Here is a 17,386-nt window from a genome sequence, read left to right as displayed (position 1 = left end):
CATCGATCTTCAACTTTGACTTCATAGGCATTATACCAATTTGCAATTACCATTAATAGTCCACCATACGGCCAGCCCTTGTCCCCTTTTCCTGCAGGATTAAAAAAACTTTGAAACCTATCAAAATATACATCATCTAACAACCAGGTTTCTTGTATCAGAATTATGTCTGATTGCTGCAGGTTCACAAAGGATCAATTTTCTGCAAATAAGTGTGTATGTCCCCTAGAGTTCCAAGAACATATAGTCAAAATGTTGTTAGGAGCTATTTATGGGAACAGGTAAGAAGGATAATAACCATTCCCAATGTGATTTTGCCCTCTTATCTTCATTTCCACCTGACTTTTGCAAACCATTCTTGGCCACCATCAGGGATTTATTTGTGTTAACTTTCACCCCCATCTTGGGTTTACCCATTTTATCAAGCTCAAATCTCCATTTCAATAGAGAGGGCATTACTCCTGACCAGAGAACTACAACAAAAATAAAGAACAAGAGCTAAAGTGATAGACAGAACTGTTAATTACAATCATATATCTTAACTACTAAGAATAAATAATTGTATTTCTTGGCAATGTAAGTTACCACCACTGGTCAATGTACAACATTAAAAGAACATATTCATACCACTATTCTCTCTCACTTCTACTGCACGAGTACATGCATACCAAACCAATCATGCATAACCACTTACAACCACACTCACAGTAGCAACCAATTGCAAACAATATGTACAGGCCCTTTTCGTCAATGGGGGATTCACAATAATAATCTGATTACCGTATTACAATACACCCAATTATTTTCTAACAGTGTGTCTATTTCTTAACAACAAATAGTCATTGACAAGTTATTCAGCCGGAATGTATGACCCCTTCACTGTGGACCTTTGATGCTCCAGCTTTCTTCAGTACACAAGTGGATACTCAACTATGCCCCACTGCTTACATCATTTTGTATTTGTGTCAATCTCAATAGTTGAGCTCTGGACCAAGGGTTCTGTAATTAATCATACTTCGATGACTGCTTCACTTGAGAAGGAACCCACATGAAACTGGTACTCAAATTAGCCTTGTGTGTCAACAGATCACCGCTGCGACCTCTCTTCTATGCCGTTGGTCATGCCACCAGTCAATGGAGTAGGGATGTCTCTACTCTTGACTTTATGGCACAGCATTCCTGTTGCAGAGAAACAAAATGTCCACTTATCGCTTGTAGCACCTCTCCGTGGGTAACCTTCGCTCTCTACTGCATCCGAACATCTATGCGGAAACAAATGGTCTTGCGGCTCTCGATACTGAGTCTGACCAGAGAAGCCACCTCGGCGTACTGGCAATGTACCTTTGAGCATATAATATCAAGACCTTTCAACTGTTCCATACTCTCCATAGTATTGATATCTTCCTCAACACTTATGTACTCTTACTTCCGTCCCCTTTGCTCCATAATGCATGTGCGTCCCTCGCTAGGGACGGGAGCCTGAACCTTTTTCACCAGAAAAAATCTTCTTCCCCTTTAAATATAGAGTCGCGTGGGGGCGTGGCCTGGAAGCATGCACTCCCTGACTCCGGCCACCGGTGCCACTCCTCAATCCCATTTGACGCATCGACAATATTACCATTGCCTAATGACACCAGTTTTATTAAGGGGGAGGATGGTGGGACGTATGGAGGAAAGGGGACTATGGACTAGGAGTATGTTAGTCACTATGGTGAGTAACTCATAATTACTCCGACGTCCCATCCCCTTTCCTCTATACTATATTGGCGATTGCAACTGAATGTAGCCCCGGGGTGGAGAAAACAAGTTCCTTAAAACTGACTGACCAAATGCTGCATCTGACCTGGAGCTGGAATACAAGCAGTAGTGCTTGCAGAAGGCCGAAGGCATAGCCATGTAGTTTGCTAGGGAAGGGAGACAGAACTTTTTCACCAGAAAAAACATTCACTGCGGGGACACGGCGTCGGGAGCATGCGTTCACCTGACTCCACCCACCGGCGCCACTCCTAGGTCCCTTTTCTGCGTCGACTGGAACGGGTCGATTTCACCAGGGCTCCTAGGTTTGGCTTCGGCCATATAGTACCACGCGCTCTTCCCCGGATACTTTCTTCTGTCTTTTTCGTCTTCTTTTATCAATCAGGTACTCCGTCTTCTGGCGCCACGCTCCTCCCCGACGCATGTCAACTTCAGCAGGTGTCCAGCCTGCGAGGGGCTCTTCCCTACATCTGATCCCCATGCTCTTTGCCTCCGCCTTCTTGGCCCCGACCGCGGCTGGGAGGGTTATACCATGTGCGACGCACTTCGCATGCTCTGAAGAATAGACAAGCTAGGTGGAGGGAGCTCTTCGAGAAGTCGCCTCCAGAGGACTTGAAGGACTTTGTCAGACATAAGTCAAGGCCCAAGGTAGGGCCGCTTTTTTCCAGCGCTCCCCGCAAAGGCGACTCCTTCCCAAGGAAACGCCCGGGCGGGAGGTTCCTATCAGGTTTTCGGCGCTGCTAGGCAAGGATGAGAAGATCTTGGAGGCGTACAGGAAGAAGCTTTTTTCCAACGCTTCGCTGCATCTTTGTCGATCCAGTGTGGATGCCATGCTGGCAGCCGTTAACCAGAGGCTTTGGCAGGAAATTGCCGACTTCCTTCCAGAACTTCCGGTGCAGAGCCAGTAACGTTTTAAGGCGGGTCTAGCAGAGGCTAAAATGGTGGCACAAGACATCATGGAATCCACTGTGGTCCACATTGACACCTCTGTCTGGGCCATATGCATTACCACGGACTTGAGAAGGACTGCCTGGTTTGGGGCTACTGAATTTAACCCAGACATCCAGGAACGCATATTGGACCTTCCATTCGAGGGTGGTGACCTTTTTCACTCCACCACCGATGAGGGGCTAGATAAAAAGAAAAACAGTTTGCAAACGGCAAAGTCTGTATCTATCCTTACGAGGGCCACACTCAAGGCATACACCCAGTCAAATCAACACGGGCGTTCGGGGGGTTCCGCGGCTTCCAAGAACGGAGGTCCAGGCAGCCTGACTGTTCGGAGTCAGCCCAGGCGCAAGCAACAAAAGGGGGTGGGGGGGGGTAAGGGCTTTGTTCAGTCCCCCTACTCAGCAGCAGCCTCGGAGGGAAAGAAGGCATGACGTGTTCCTTCGGGTCCACGTGTCTCCGGTGGGGGGCAGGCTTGCCCTTCACACTCAGTTTTGGCACCAGAAGTTCGCGGAGACCTGGATCCTCACTGTAGTATCCACAGGGTACCACCTACTGATCCCTCCCTCTCTTCCCTCCTCCCCTCCACTCACATAGATTGGGACAGCAACTCTGTTGGCGGAAATTCGGTCGCTCGTCGAGAGCCAGGCAGTGGAAGAAGTCTCAGCCTCCCAGCGAAGATCGGGCTTCTACGCCAGGATTTTTGCCATATAAAAGAAGAACCAGGCTGGCCTGAGAGTTGTGTTGGACCTTTCCACCCTCAACCTCTCCCTCCGTCTTCAAATATTCAAGATGGTTACCCCAGCACTCATTGCAGAGACATTGTGCAGGGGAGACTGGATGTGCTCCCTGGATCTAAAGGACGCTTATCTACACTTCCTAATTTGGCAGCCGCATCGCTCCTTCCTGCATTTCAGGATCGTGGGCTGCCATTTCCAATACAATACAATAGAAGGTGCTACCCTTTGGCCTCAATTCAACCCCCAGGGTATTTATCAGACTCGTGGATGCAGTGGCAGCCCTCCTCAGGGCAACTGGCCACCAATTCTACTCGTACCTGGACGACTGGCTCGTCAGGACGAGATCTCCAGAGACGGTGCACCACACTCCCTCCACCCTTATGATTACACTCCACGAACTAGGGTTTTCTATCATCAACCTCTGGAAGTCTCAGCTGCAGCCTATGCAGAGACTTTCCTTTCTGGGCCTCCTATGGGACATGGGCCATCAAGAGTGCCACTAGTCACTTCCTCACCCGAGAAGTGACCTCAGCCTGGTGTTATCAACATCTGGGTATCACGGCAGTGGCCCTACTGGCCGTACCCCACACGAGGCTCAAGATGAGGAAATTAGAGCTGCACTTCGCAGCCTCATGGAATCAGGAACGGGACTCCCAAGCGTAGCTGGTCAGCCTTCCTCCTTCTCTCCACCTGAATCTCACATGGTGGTCCAGGGATTGCAACCTGCGTACGGGCAAGCCCATCCGGCCCCGCAGGTCACCATCACCACGGATTTGTCACTGGAAGGCAGGGAGACAACTCTGGACAACCACAGTGTCCATGGAGTCTGGTCCCTGCAGGAGCAGGAGTCTCATATCAACTGGCGGGAGCTGAAAGCCATCTGGCTAGCTCTCATAGCTTTCCTTCCGCTCATTGGGGGCAAGGTCATTCTCATCCAGACCGACCATTCCACCAGCATGTACTATGTCAACAAGCAGGGGGTACCATGTCCCCTCCACTGTGCAGCCTAGCGAACAGCATGTGGGAATGGGCCCTGGGGAACAACATCTACCTGACAGCCATGATCAGGGTGATCTGCAAGATAAAGGAATCTTGTCTCCTCGGCATCATTCTGATAGCTCTGTGGTGGCCGGCGAGGCCATGGTTCTGGGAATTTCTCAGCCTCTCGGACAGGCCTACCATTCACCTGGCGATGAGTCCAGCTCATCCCCAAAGAAATTAGTCCTTGCAGTGTGGTTCCTGAGCAGGTCACGCTGAAACACCTGAATAAATATCAGGTCTATCACTAGGTCTATCACAAGCTAACCTGGAAATTATTCAGAGTGCTAGGAGCAAGACTACTAGGAGCCAGTACAAGAGTAAATGGACTAGGTTCTGTCACTGGGCGAACTCTAAAGAGATCGATCCCCTTACGTGCACGTTGGATGATGTGCTCTCCTTCTCTGCACACCTTGCTCACTCAGGCGTGCAGGTGGATACATGCCGCACCTATTTGGCACCCATTGTCATGACGCGCCCGCCATGGAAACTGTGGTCGAAATGGAAGAGGGGCTAACTGTCAGTAGAGTGAATGCAACGGTCTAGTGTTTCCGACGCACTGGAGACGCGTACAAGTATGTTGGCTGTGGTGCGTTGCAACCCTTCGGCTTCTGTGGGTTAACACGCTGTGTTTCTCTTTCGTCTACTATTGTAAGTGCCCCTTCTCACTCTGATTCCTCCCCCCCCCCTTATTCCTGTTTCCCTGCGATCTGCCATCCTGGATTGTTATTTTCCATCTTGTTCCTCGCTCCTATTTCTTCTACCGGCTCTCGTTCGGTTTCATTTCTAGCCTTTGTTTCTCTCCACGCCCCTTCCGGAGCGCATTGGCAATTTCCTCCATTCAGTATTCCGTCCCAGGGGCCCTGTCCTCCGAGGTGCACCTCATCTCAGAGCACCTAGGAATACTGTTTCTTCAAAAGCTTCTGAACCTTTGTGTGTTCTAAACCACTTACAGAGCATCTCAACCATTACCATCCAGAAAACACGTTGGCAGGCATTCGGAGAATCCCAGTGCCTACTGGGAATTGAAGTCCACATTCCAAGCAATACTACCATTCAACCTCAGAGCCTGCGACTTAATCAACATCTCCAGGGTTTTTCAGCTTCGCTTTTCCCTGGTTGTTGGGCCGAGCCCCCTGGGGGTCCCAGTGCAGAGCATCTAGCTTGTTGGCAAGGTGGCCTCGAGTAGGGCACGTCCTCAGGTCCACAAAAAAAGCCAGACATTGCATGGAGAGAAAGGAGAGCGATATCGTCCGAAGACTCTTCTGAAGACGCCAATACAGGTGAGGAGGAGGAGGAGGCGGGTCCTAAGGACATTGATCAGGTCAGTCCCCCACCTATTCCTGAAATCCATAGGGGCCTACAGAAATTCGTAGGAGGTCTTCCCCTCTTCCAATCCTGTGGTCAAGCGACACTTGGCGGGCCTCGCCAGGCTCTTCCCGGCCATCATTTGAGTGCTGGGTGCCTTGACGCTCAAACACTTCGAGCCAATGGTGTCCGTGGACATTAGGTTTGTCACCATTAAAACAGCTCTGTTGGTGGGCCTACTTCTGCTTGCAGAGTCAGTGAGATCCCGGCATTGGTGGCTTCATAACCCTGTACTACTTTTCACAAGGATAAGGTGGTCCTGAGAACACACCCTGCGTCCTACCAAAGGTAGCCTCTGCTTTCCATCTAAACAAGGAGATAGTATTACCTATGTTTTTTGCAGTCCCTAAAGACGATTCTCAGAGGCAATTGCACTTTCTGGATGTTAGAAGCGCTCTGAAATTCTATCTGGACAGGACCAAGTGCTTCCAAACATCGAAAGCGCTGTTTTTCACCTTCAGGGGTTGGGGGGGGGGGGTCAAGGCCCGGTTATCAGGCATCTAAGGCCTCTATGTCAAGGTGGATGGTTGCAGCCAGCTAACATGCACGCCACAAGGTCAGAATCAATGCAACAGCCATCGCATTCCAGCAGCAGATGCTGCGGCAGGTCATCAGCAGGGCAGCCACCTGGGCCACCCCTTCGAGTTTCTGTAAGCACTACTGTTTGGACGCCGGCTCTAAGTCAGACGCGGCTTTCGGACAGGCGTTCGGACAGGCGGTTCTAAGGAATCTGTTTTCGTAAGGAGGGTCTCCGCTCCATCCTGGGGCTATATTCAGTTGTAATCGCCCATGGAGTATGCAGGAAAGGGGATGGGAAGTAAGAGTAATTAATAGTTACTCACCATAGTGACTAATGTACTCTTAGTCCATACTCCCCTTTCCTCCATACGTCCCACCATCCTCCCCCCAATAATACTTTTGTCATTAGGCAATGTTAAATAATGACGCGTCAATGGGAACTGAGGAGTGGCGCCGGTGGGGGGAATCAGGGGAGCACGTGCTCCCAAGACCGTGCCCCTGCGCCTCTAAATTTAAAGGGGAAGAAGGTTTTTTCTGGTGAAAAAGGTTCAGTCTCTCCTGCTGTAATAACTTTATAAAAATAAAGCTCTAGAAAGCAGATTATCCTTTTGGCAATTGTGAATGACACCTACCTTCTCTTCAGTCAGCCCTCTCGGGATAGAAGCCAGAGGGAATTACCTGGAAACCCCTCTCAAACCCAGCCAAGAGGCTAGGCTGAAGTGGAGTCCCCAGGGGAAACCCCGAAGGGAAAAAACCCCGCGATGAGCTGCTGGGGAGCGAGGATTCCTGCAACGGCTGTCGAAGGTTCATGCCTGTTGGAAAGTAGTCTTTAGTCTTGTCAGGTAGAATTCTGGGTGAGAAGAGTAGAGGTAAGGTAAGTATGGTTCCAGCGATCCAATATCGAAAGAGAGGAGTAAGAGAAGAAGGCTTACCCTGACAGACCTAATCTCTTTTAGGCTTCGGTATTAAACTCTGAAGGAAGAATGCAGACCTGGAGCCTATAGTCAAATATAACAGATTAGGGAACGTTTAAGATTAAGCTCAGAAAAGAAATCGTAAGAAAGGGAAAGAATCTTACCCACAGGAATTAGCCCCCGGGAGATATGGGTGAACACTGAATAAGAGGCTATGACAAGTAGAAACCAGAGGCAGAATGAAAGGTCTGAGGTAGCGTCCTCATGGGCGTAAATACAAAGAACAAGATTAGAAGAGGGAGAGACCTCCGCGAGAATACCGGGCTCAAGGCTAGAAGATGGCGAATAACTACCGGTGGACGTGGCTGTGACAACAGGAAGGTATCGTCTACAGGATGAGGATAGCAACGGAGATTTCTAGGAGCCAGAACAAAGAATAAGTAAGTGAAAGGTGGAATAATATTCAGGCTAACAATGATAGCTGAATTAGAAGGTAGAAGAGAGCGAACTCACGATGCGCAGCGCAACTCTAAGGAGAGAAGCAACGCGTAGGACTGAAGCTCCAGCTGCCTGATATTCCATCCCGGAAGTCGGGGGCGGGGCTACCCGCGCGGTCCGGTGAACGCGAACAACTGGTGCGTTGCTCGCAGTCTCGGGTACCTCCATGTTGGGAGTCCCGATCCTGAGTCGGAACTCGGGAAGTGCAACCCGGCGAAGAGGAGCAGCGGTGTCCAAGTGGACAGCTGTAACACATCCCTAACGAGGGACGCCCATGCAGTATGGAGGAAAGGGGACAATGGACTAAGAGTACGTTAGTCACTACGGTGAGTAACTATTAATTTACCGACCTGATATCTCATCGCTCTTCCGTCATATCTGCCTCCATAGAGGCTTTGACACCAGAAATAATGAAAGACTGAGAACCTTAAGAACGCTTGGTTTGATGACAGTGTTCTCCAGATGAGACTAAAGAAAAGAGCCCTGGAAAGGGAACGGCGCAAAAACCCTTCTGCGCATACTCTGACCCATTTTAAGAGTGCCATAACGGAAGCTCAATCAAAATATTACAATAGCATAATCAGTGGTTTCAGAGCTATCCAGCAAACTGTTAAACATTCTTAAGGAATTTGAGGGCAAAAACACAGGTAGTCAAAGTATTGTCCCAAGACTCGGCTTGGTGCCCGGAAATTCAGAAGGAATTTTCAGACAAAATTCTTGGTCACCAAAAAGCCATACTCATGCGGCAACTCAGTCTCAATGCTATGAGTGTTGCAGCTACCCCTGCCAGTCTATTTGCTAACCCTTGGATATCCAAATTCGATTTCGGACACTGCTCTGAATACGAACTACTCAAGATAGTCACTGATTTAAAACGCATATCCTGTCTGGGAGATATGTGCACTGCGAAAATTCCTCAAAGGGTCCCTAGATATGTTGATCCCATGGATCACGAGAATGGTCAACCGGTTATTCAGGGAGGGCGTAGTGGCACTATAACTCAAGGAGGCTTGGATTACGCCTCTACAGAAAAAAAAAACCCTTGATCCTACTTTGGCCAAAAACTATCTCCCCATTCTGGCTTAAGATCTTGGACAGGGTGGCATATCTACAATTCCAAGACTTTATAGAGAACAATGACAACTTGGATACCCATCAGTCAGGGTTTTGAGCAAGACACGGGACAGTAACCGCCCTTTTAGACCTCAAATCCAACCTCATAGATACTGTGGAAAGAGGGCAACTTGCTCTGTTAATGTTGTTATAACTTTCTGCAATATTCGATCTTGTCGACCATTCCGTACTTGTCGACAGATTGAAAGGTCTAGCTCAATGTTCCGACAGAGCATCATATTGGATTGCTTCTTTCCTCTGACCTTGAATCTCTAGACTAGCAGTAGAGAATGCCCAATCTGCACCCACCACCATCACTGCCGGAGTATCACAGGAATCATGCATAGCCCCATCTCTATTTAATATTTATATCAGGCCTCTGCTCGACCACCTGCACTGCTTTGGTGTCCATTACACCAATTACGCTGATAACACTCAGGTGGTCCTAGAGTTGTCAGGTGACTATTCTCAAGACTCTGAGACCTTGAATGGGATCAATGCTGCCATCCAGTCCTGGATGACTTCAAACTCCCTAGCGTTCAACAATGAGAAAAGTGAGCTTATCATTGTGGCTACCGAGCCGTGGCTCAAGAAATTGAATCCAGCCTATGAAAGCTTTAATATCGTAGGCAGCAGAATTAATGTGACAAGGTGTGTCAAGACATTAGGTGTCCATTTAGATGCCGAACTGACTATGAAGTCCTGGGTGGCTCATATACAATCATCTTGTGGTTATACCACTAAGCTCTTGAATCAAATCAAGCCCTATATCTACATCAGCAATAGATCACTTTTGGCCACATTCCTAGTAAATGCCAGACTTGACTATTGCAATAGCCTTCTCATCAGGACTTCCCAAGCTAATCGCCATTCCTTCAAACCCCTCAGAAGAGCGCCATATGAGCGGTTTATGGTTTATCTAAACGTGAACACATAACATCTTCTAGAAGACCATTACACAGGCTTTGTGCTAGGCACAGGATTTCTCGCAAGCTTTTAGCACTCTCCTACAAATAACAGCCATAAATGTAAACAACCGTGGTTCAGGATGGCAAAATATGGAGGAACCCGTTTTGATGTGCTGGCACCTAAAGAATGGAATGTGCTTCATCTAGCGCTGAGAGCCTCCCAATCCCTGACAGAATTTAAGAGAGCTATGAAAACCTACCTGTTTAACCTCAAACCAGGGTGATGAGTATGTGATTTCACATCCTCCCCCGCCCTGACTCGGATATTTGCCTTCCTGTTTTGTTTGTCTTTTACTGTTCTTTATGCACTCGGAGGCCCATGTGTAAGAGGCGCTATATAAAAAACTAAATAATAATCTCTCTGTTGGTAGCCCATCTTGCTGTAACAGAGAACATGGGGATGAATCCCTTGAACAGGCAAGGTTCTGTCTCCCTCAAATGAGGCTAGGGGGTACCCGCAGGACTTGGAAGCACGTTTTTGCCTCTATGGGAGCCATCAAGTGAATTTGCTCTGAGAGTGGCACTGGGGCAGCATTGACTGTAGAATGGAACTTCAATGGCCTGTATGCCTTCCCACCAATTCCTGTCATCCTTTTGGCTCTTGGAAGTCTGTGGAGGACCACCAAGGCTCTGATTGCTCTGGATTGGACTGATACCTGGTGCTTCTGGGCATGGCCATCTGTCCTCCTCGGCACCTTTCAGTATGGATGGATGTCCACTCCCAGTCAGCAGTCACAACCTTCATGTTTGGCTGCAGAGAGGCTGTGGTTTAAGGAGTGGGATCTGTCTGAGGCCCTGAATATGCTCTTTTCCTCCCGGAGGCCTGCCACCAAGACCATTTTTGCCTGCAAGTGGCAGATGTTTTTGGCTTGGTGTCAGGATAAGGATCTGGATCTCCTCGTCCACCTGGCTGCCTGGGATTTGAAGTATCTGCTTTATTTGGCTCAGCAGGGCATCCAAGTTGGCATTATAATGGGGTATGTGTCCAACATTTCAACCTTCAAGAGGACCCCTGTACAGAACTCGTTCTTTTCTGTTCCACCTGTTAGCAGTTTTTGACGGGCCTATCAATAATGTTCCCGCCAGGCCAATTTATTTTTCCCCATTCAGGATTTCAATCTGGTTCTGACATTTCTCATGGCAGCTCCATTTGAGGTTTTGCACTCATGTAGTTTGAGACTTAGCCTTCAGGTGATTCTCTTGCTATCCATTCCACAACACTAGTGATTGAACTCCAGGCACTCTCAGTTAAGTGGTTATTCTTTTCTAAGAAACTGTTTCTTTTGAGAGTGAGATCCACTTTTCTGCCCATGGCTGTTTTGGACTTTCACTTTTCTCAAAAGCTCTACTAACAAGTCTAATTCCCTCACTTTCTACCTCATCCATCTAATAGGGAAGAATGGTTTCAACAGCTGGATCCCAAGAGGGCTCTCAACTATTATGTTTCCTGGACGAGGGACATTCAGAATGATGATAAACTGTCCCTTTTGGGTAATGATTTTGGCAGACAGGGCTGTTTCCATGCAGTCTTTGCCTATGTGGATTGTTCTTTGCATTTCTGAATGTTATTATCTATTATTTTACCAGGGTCTGAATGACCATGCCGTCCCTCCATAGGGATGTCTCTGTTGTCACCATCTGTAATGCGGCTCTATGGGCTTCCCCTCAGCACTGTTTCTTGGACTCTTCGTTTGGTCAGGATGCCCCTTTTGCTCGGTTGTACTCCAGAGTTTCCTAGTTTAGGTGATGGTTCTCTCTCTTCCCTCCTCCAGTTTCTGTAGTGCTTTGAGAATCTATCTAAGATGGGGAATCAGTGTGAAAAAGAATCTGTTAAAAGAACACATTTGTTACCTTTGGTGTTAAGGTTCTTTCTTATGGATTAGCCCGTCCTCCACATATTGCTCATTGCCTCTCCAGCCTACCCCTCATGTGGATAGCTCTTACACCATTATGTTCTGCGCTCCCTCTCTCAGCTGGCAAGTACAGGGAAAAGGGTGAAACTGAAGTCATGGGATGCAGTGGCATCTGTATGCACTGTGTATAACGTCATGCCCAGAGTCATGGAAGTCAACATTGCTGAAGCACCCCCTAGTTGCTGGACAAAGGTCCAGAAGATTAGCTGCTGCTAGATAATAAATATAAAATGAGGACTCTGTGGGAGGAAGGACTAATCCTTCAAAAAGAACATTAATGAATGTAAGTAATATGTTCTTGCTAATGTTATGGATTTTTACATTGAATTTCTTATGTTGACCATTAAGAAGCAGTTTTTAATAAACATCAGTTCATATATTTCTTATACACATCGGGGTTTGAAATTCAGGGGAGCTGGGAGCTATTTACCACATAGGTACACGTTGGAAGCGCCTAGTTAGCTAGACAACAAGGAGCTACTTTTTGCTCCGCAAGCCAACTAGTGCCACACAAATATATTTTTAATTATAGTGCATTAGGTAACATCTAAAAGATAGTTAAATCACAAAGACTCCTATGTACTGTACATTGTTATAGTTTGCATCTCTTGTGGAATTTAGATCTGTGGCACTCCTTGTTCTGCAGCAAAGAGAAAGTGAGTGAGGTGCCATCACAGGGAAAAAGTTTCACAGTAGAGAGACAGCAACAGTGATTGATACAGTAACACACAGATGTACTGGCTGAGGTATGGCTTTAGCACCAAAAATAGGTAATGGCGAAGTGAAAGGTAGCTGCAAGATAAAACAACTGGCGGGAAAGAAATGGCAACCTAAAGAGGAAGTAAAAGTAAAGAAATGTGAAGCAACAAGACAAGAGGGGGCAGAAAAACACTCAGGAATAACGCGAAAGACAGCAATCTAGCAAAAGAAAGCTGCATCTTTCAGGCACTCGTGAGTTTCTTTTCTGACGTGTGCTTCTCTCAATGTTAACTTCTTAAATAAAAGTATAATTTTTTTAATTCTTCATTCCTTTTAACCTATGTGTTCCTTATTTGAAGTCCTCCATTAAACGTATCCAGTCCTATGGGACTTTAATAGCTCTAGAGTATTGATGACTAATTTGATGACTAATTTGTGCTTAAGAGTAAATGTTCGAAACCAAGGAGCTTCTTCCAGCCCTTTCACCATGTATTCCAATTTCAACCCCAGCGTTACTGTTTGTAAGTCCTATTTTCTCTGTTTTTTTCCATAGGCACTCAATGGTTTGATTTCAAGAAATGGTACAAGACAATAAAAAAGACTATGGATGAGGCACAGGAGAAAAAGGCGGAAGATGCTGCGAGGTAGATTTCAGTTGGTTGTATAGTATCTTTTTATACTGCAACTCTTCATATTTACGTGCAGTAGAGTTTGAAGCTGAAGGACCCATATTAAAGGTTTAGCGCTCTATTTTGTATATAATAATAGATCTAAAGTGAAAAGTACTTATCAGAACTGTCAGCTTCACATTTGGTATTTTGGAAAGGAACAATATAGTTGGCAATATCAACTTTCCTATCTTTGTAATTTTTGCAATTCTAACCTAGGGAACTATTTTAGAAATGATCACACTGGATTCAAATTTTTTCCAGTTACTTCAAACAGCTGCTTATCATGATGCTAATGATTTTGAGACGACGCCAAAGAAAAGTAATCGGGCGGTTCCCCCTGTTCCTTTCCATGATGTTCCCCCTGTTCCTTTCCATGATGTTCCCCCTGTTCCTTTCCATGATGATCCTTTCCATGATGTTCTGTCCATGGAAAGTTTCAAAAGCTAAACTTTCGAAACTCGACACCAACTATAAATCCTTCACTATTGACGGGAATGACATTAAAGTGGCCAATGTCACCAAAACTCTAGGAATTTACCTCGATTCCACACTGTGCCTCATTCGACAAACTAATGCAGTTGTTTCTGCATCCTCGTACACCTGCAAATTGATCACAGCCTGCAGACCATTCCTGACTCTGGACAATTGCCTGACCCTCGCGAGAACCCTCATCCTGTCCAAAATCGACTATTGTAACGCCCTCTACCTTGGGACCAGCCAAAGAAATCTGGACAAACTCCAGGTCACGCTAAACAACGCCATAAGGGCAGCACTCAACATACCTAGACGGAACCACATTTCCAATTTTAGACGCAACATTCAATGGTTACCTATTTCCCACCGCATATCACTCAAATCACTTGTGCTCACACACAAGGCTCAGAACAATGCAGCTCCTGCTTATTTAGTATCACGCTTATCGCAACACACAGCCATTAGACCCTTGAGATCCGCCCAGATTCACACACTGGACATCCCCAGCTTCAAACTACGCTCGGCGGGAGGGTCGAGTTTTCCGGTCCTTGCTGCCAAGCTTTGGAACTCACTTCCTAATGCCCTAAGGAACATTCCGCACTGCCTCAAATTTAAAGCCAAAGCTAAACTTTGGCTACGAGAACAAGATACCTCACCTTCCACCCCTGCATCCTTCAGCGGCTAGTGTTTGTTTCTGCACGGCTGTCTGCACATTGTCACTCCGGCTCTCACATTTGCCTAACGCATTTAGGTTCGCCTGCCTGGCGATTCTGCTGTAATTTAAACGGATCTGATGTATACTTATCTTGCTACTTGTAACTGCTCACAGATTGTACCCTTCTCCTGTAACCGGGTGCTGCTACTTTGTTGTTACTATCTATGTTAATATCACCTGTAACGGTATACTGTATCACCCCTTCTGCAACCTGTAACCTCCTTTCTGTAACTTGTAACTTCCTCCTAAACATGCGCCCGCAAGCCTCTGGGCAAGGTGCGCAATATAAATAAATAAATGAAAAATAAATAAATGTTTTGTGAATTGACTGCAATGAAGAGAGACAACTTTGCAGACTTTTTTCAAAAGTAAAAATAATATTGAATGTAATCCACAGTGTGAACTACCACGTCATGTCATAAATAATCATAACACATTCGTTATTCTTGACCCTTAACGAAAGGTATTGGACTCTGGTAAAGTTTCTATGCGTTTTTTTTTATCTTCAACACATCAGATGTTTGGAATTGTATTGCTAGTCGAAGACTGTGGGGCATTACCCATCTCTTGATGTGGTGGTGATGTGGCTGTATACTGCATAGTTTTTAAAAAAAATGGAGTCGAGTTGCGTTTCATCTACTACGAAATAAAATATCTATAGGTGACTGTGAGGATTCATTTATTTTTCATGACTATGAATCTGGCTTATCCTCTTGGATCGCAACCATCATCACACAGTATTAAGTAACAACTCGATACCCATGCATAGGTGAATGGAATGGTTCCTCACCATTATGGGCAACCCTCTTGCTTAGTACTGGCCAACTTGAGTCAACATCATATTTGTGAGGGTAATTCCAATGGCCCAATACCATCTATCTTCATTAACTGCATTGGTGTGACGTCAACGTCTGCCCAGAATAGTTATGGTGTTCAGGATGGCTCCGAAGACCTTACTAAGTTGCTCCATCCCTATCATGTACTGTACACATTAGAGCTCATGTACTTCCTATAACACCACTCTCTTTTCTTCTAAAGTACAGGATGCGGAAAAGGAAAAGCCTTTGGTTGAATTCCCCAGACTAGGATAGGGATGGATATCAATTGGTAGCTTTGTAAACACCAACTATTCTTTGTGACTGGATGATCTTGCTGTCTCCGTTGTCATGGTGGACAATACAATCATAATAGGAGAAGTCTCACATTCATGGTATGTACTCTTCCTTTCTAATGGATTCCTTCCTTCCATGAATTCCACATCTATGATAATCTTATCCCACCTTGCTGTTATACAGAGACTTTCCCACCACCAGAGGGTGCATTGCAGCTCCACCCGATGCCACATCATACCGCGTGCTGCACATGACATTGGACCAGCATATATTAAGGGGCCGGACCCCTTGACCTTAGTGCCTTTTGTCTGCCCACTCCGATCACTTCGGGAACATGCTACTTTGTTTTTTGTGAAATAATGCCCAACCCCATAACGGCCTCAAGCTTCAGGCCCTGTGTGGAATGTGACTAGCAGATATAGGTGTCAGCCCCCATAGAATGTGTTTGTTCTGCCTGCATGAGGTACATGACGCCCAGGACTGCAGGCCCTGCCATTCAATGCACCCCAAGGACCTCCCGGAGCAGGCGGCTTAACTGTTTACCATGAAATCAAGATATTTCGGTCAAAGTCGCAGGGCGCAGAGTACTGGTCAGAAGACCGTCCTCAGCCCGCAAAAAGAAGAATCAGCAGCACAGCAAGAGGTCCCGCTCGTTGAACAGTTCCTCTCACCACCACTATTCTTCCTCTTCGAATAAGAGGAGTCACTGCTTCAAGGTCGTCCCGGAGGCAGCACTGCAGGTACCGTTTCTGATTTAATCCTCCGCCCCAGAGTAATGGGAAGCGTTTAGGCAGAAAATGCTTGACATCTTTGCCAAGGCACTGGTGCTGGCGACCTCGCCGGGTCCATCAGGGCCCACAGTGCTTGATCAAGATGGCAGGGACCACGCAAGTGACCGCAACCACCTAAGGGCTCGGCCCTAGCTCTCGTGGCCGATTCCCAGTCCCAGCCCTTACAGGGCTTGGCTTTGGGTGTTGATACCACCAGCTCCACCTACTTGGGTTTCATCCGCACCACTCAACACCTACAGTGTCAGAGCCCCTCTTGAATATCCTCCACTTCCTCTGCGAATTTTCAAAGATGGGCCAAATCTTTAACAAGGAAGGGCACCCCATTCTCTTTTGGATGGATCCCCCTGTGCCATAGAATAGTGAGTGACTTCCCAGATTAGTTCTTTGGCGAGGGAGTGGGTTTGTTGGAGCTGGATTCAGAACTTTGAGAAGCCATTGGCTTTGATGCTTCCCCTGAGCTGGACAACCAGCCAGCACCAACTCTGTGAAGATTCCAGGCCACTTTCCACTGCTTGATGGCCAAAGTAGTTGATACCTTAGGGTTATCCGCTCCATGCAGGCCAAAAGTTCAATACGAGTTCTATGACATCCTGAATGATGGACCCAAAAAAGAGACCTTAGTGCCTTTCAATGGGGTAGCTCACACTCCAGTGTTGAAAGCCTGGGAGGAAACTGCCTCTGTCATGGCAGTAGACAGGGAGCTGGTAAGGCTTTGTACCTGGCTTCTCTGTCCACCCATTCTTCCCCTGAAAGCTTGGTGGTGCAGGCTGTGACGTCCATTTTCCCTTCTGCCACCAGACAGAGAAAGGAAGGGATTGGGCACATTGTAGAAGAAGGTTTTCACCTTTGGTAGGCTCACCCTCAGACCGATTAACGCCTCCTGTGCTCTGCTTTTGCTCTCTTGTCCAGAGTGAGGATGTGCAGGTGAAGCTCTTGGATATGCGCTTTGATTGGCATAACCTCTTCGGAGCAAAATCTGATGATCTTTGCAGTGGTTCCAATCCTGTAAGGTGACAGTTACATCTGTGTGCCTGGCTGTTCAACAACCTTCAATATCACACGTCAGAGGTTGATGATTATGTCGCTCCACCTCCTATGCTCCTCGTTGGGAAGGTCAAGCTGCCCCAGGTCGGCAACAAACTCACTGTTT

At 46.9% G+C, this 17,386-nt stretch overlaps 1 protein-coding gene across 2 annotated transcripts in view; it reads left to right on the top strand.

Moving 5' to 3' along the window:
* TAF1B (TATA-box binding protein associated factor, RNA polymerase I subunit B) overlaps window positions 1–17,386 on the top strand; it is a 1,890,249-nt gene that overhangs the window by 1,067,544 nt on the left and 805,319 nt on the right. For both annotated transcript variants that reach the window (XM_069605992.1, XM_069605991.1), the window contains one exon: window positions 13,027–13,117. In XM_069605992.1, the coding sequence (XP_069462093.1) occupies window positions 13,027–13,117 (91 nt within the window). The remainder of the gene's footprint in view (window positions 1–13,026; window positions 13,118–17,386) is intronic.

Source organism: Ambystoma mexicanum, chromosome 4p, assembly GCF_040938575.1.
Source record: "Ambystoma mexicanum isolate Mex_15411 chromosome 4p, UKY_AmexF1_1, whole genome shotgun sequence".
NCBI lineage: Eukaryota > Metazoa > Chordata > Amphibia > Caudata > Ambystomatidae > Ambystoma > Ambystoma mexicanum.
Note: the sequence above shows the minus strand (reverse complement) of the source record. Positions and strands in the feature narration are given on the sequence as shown.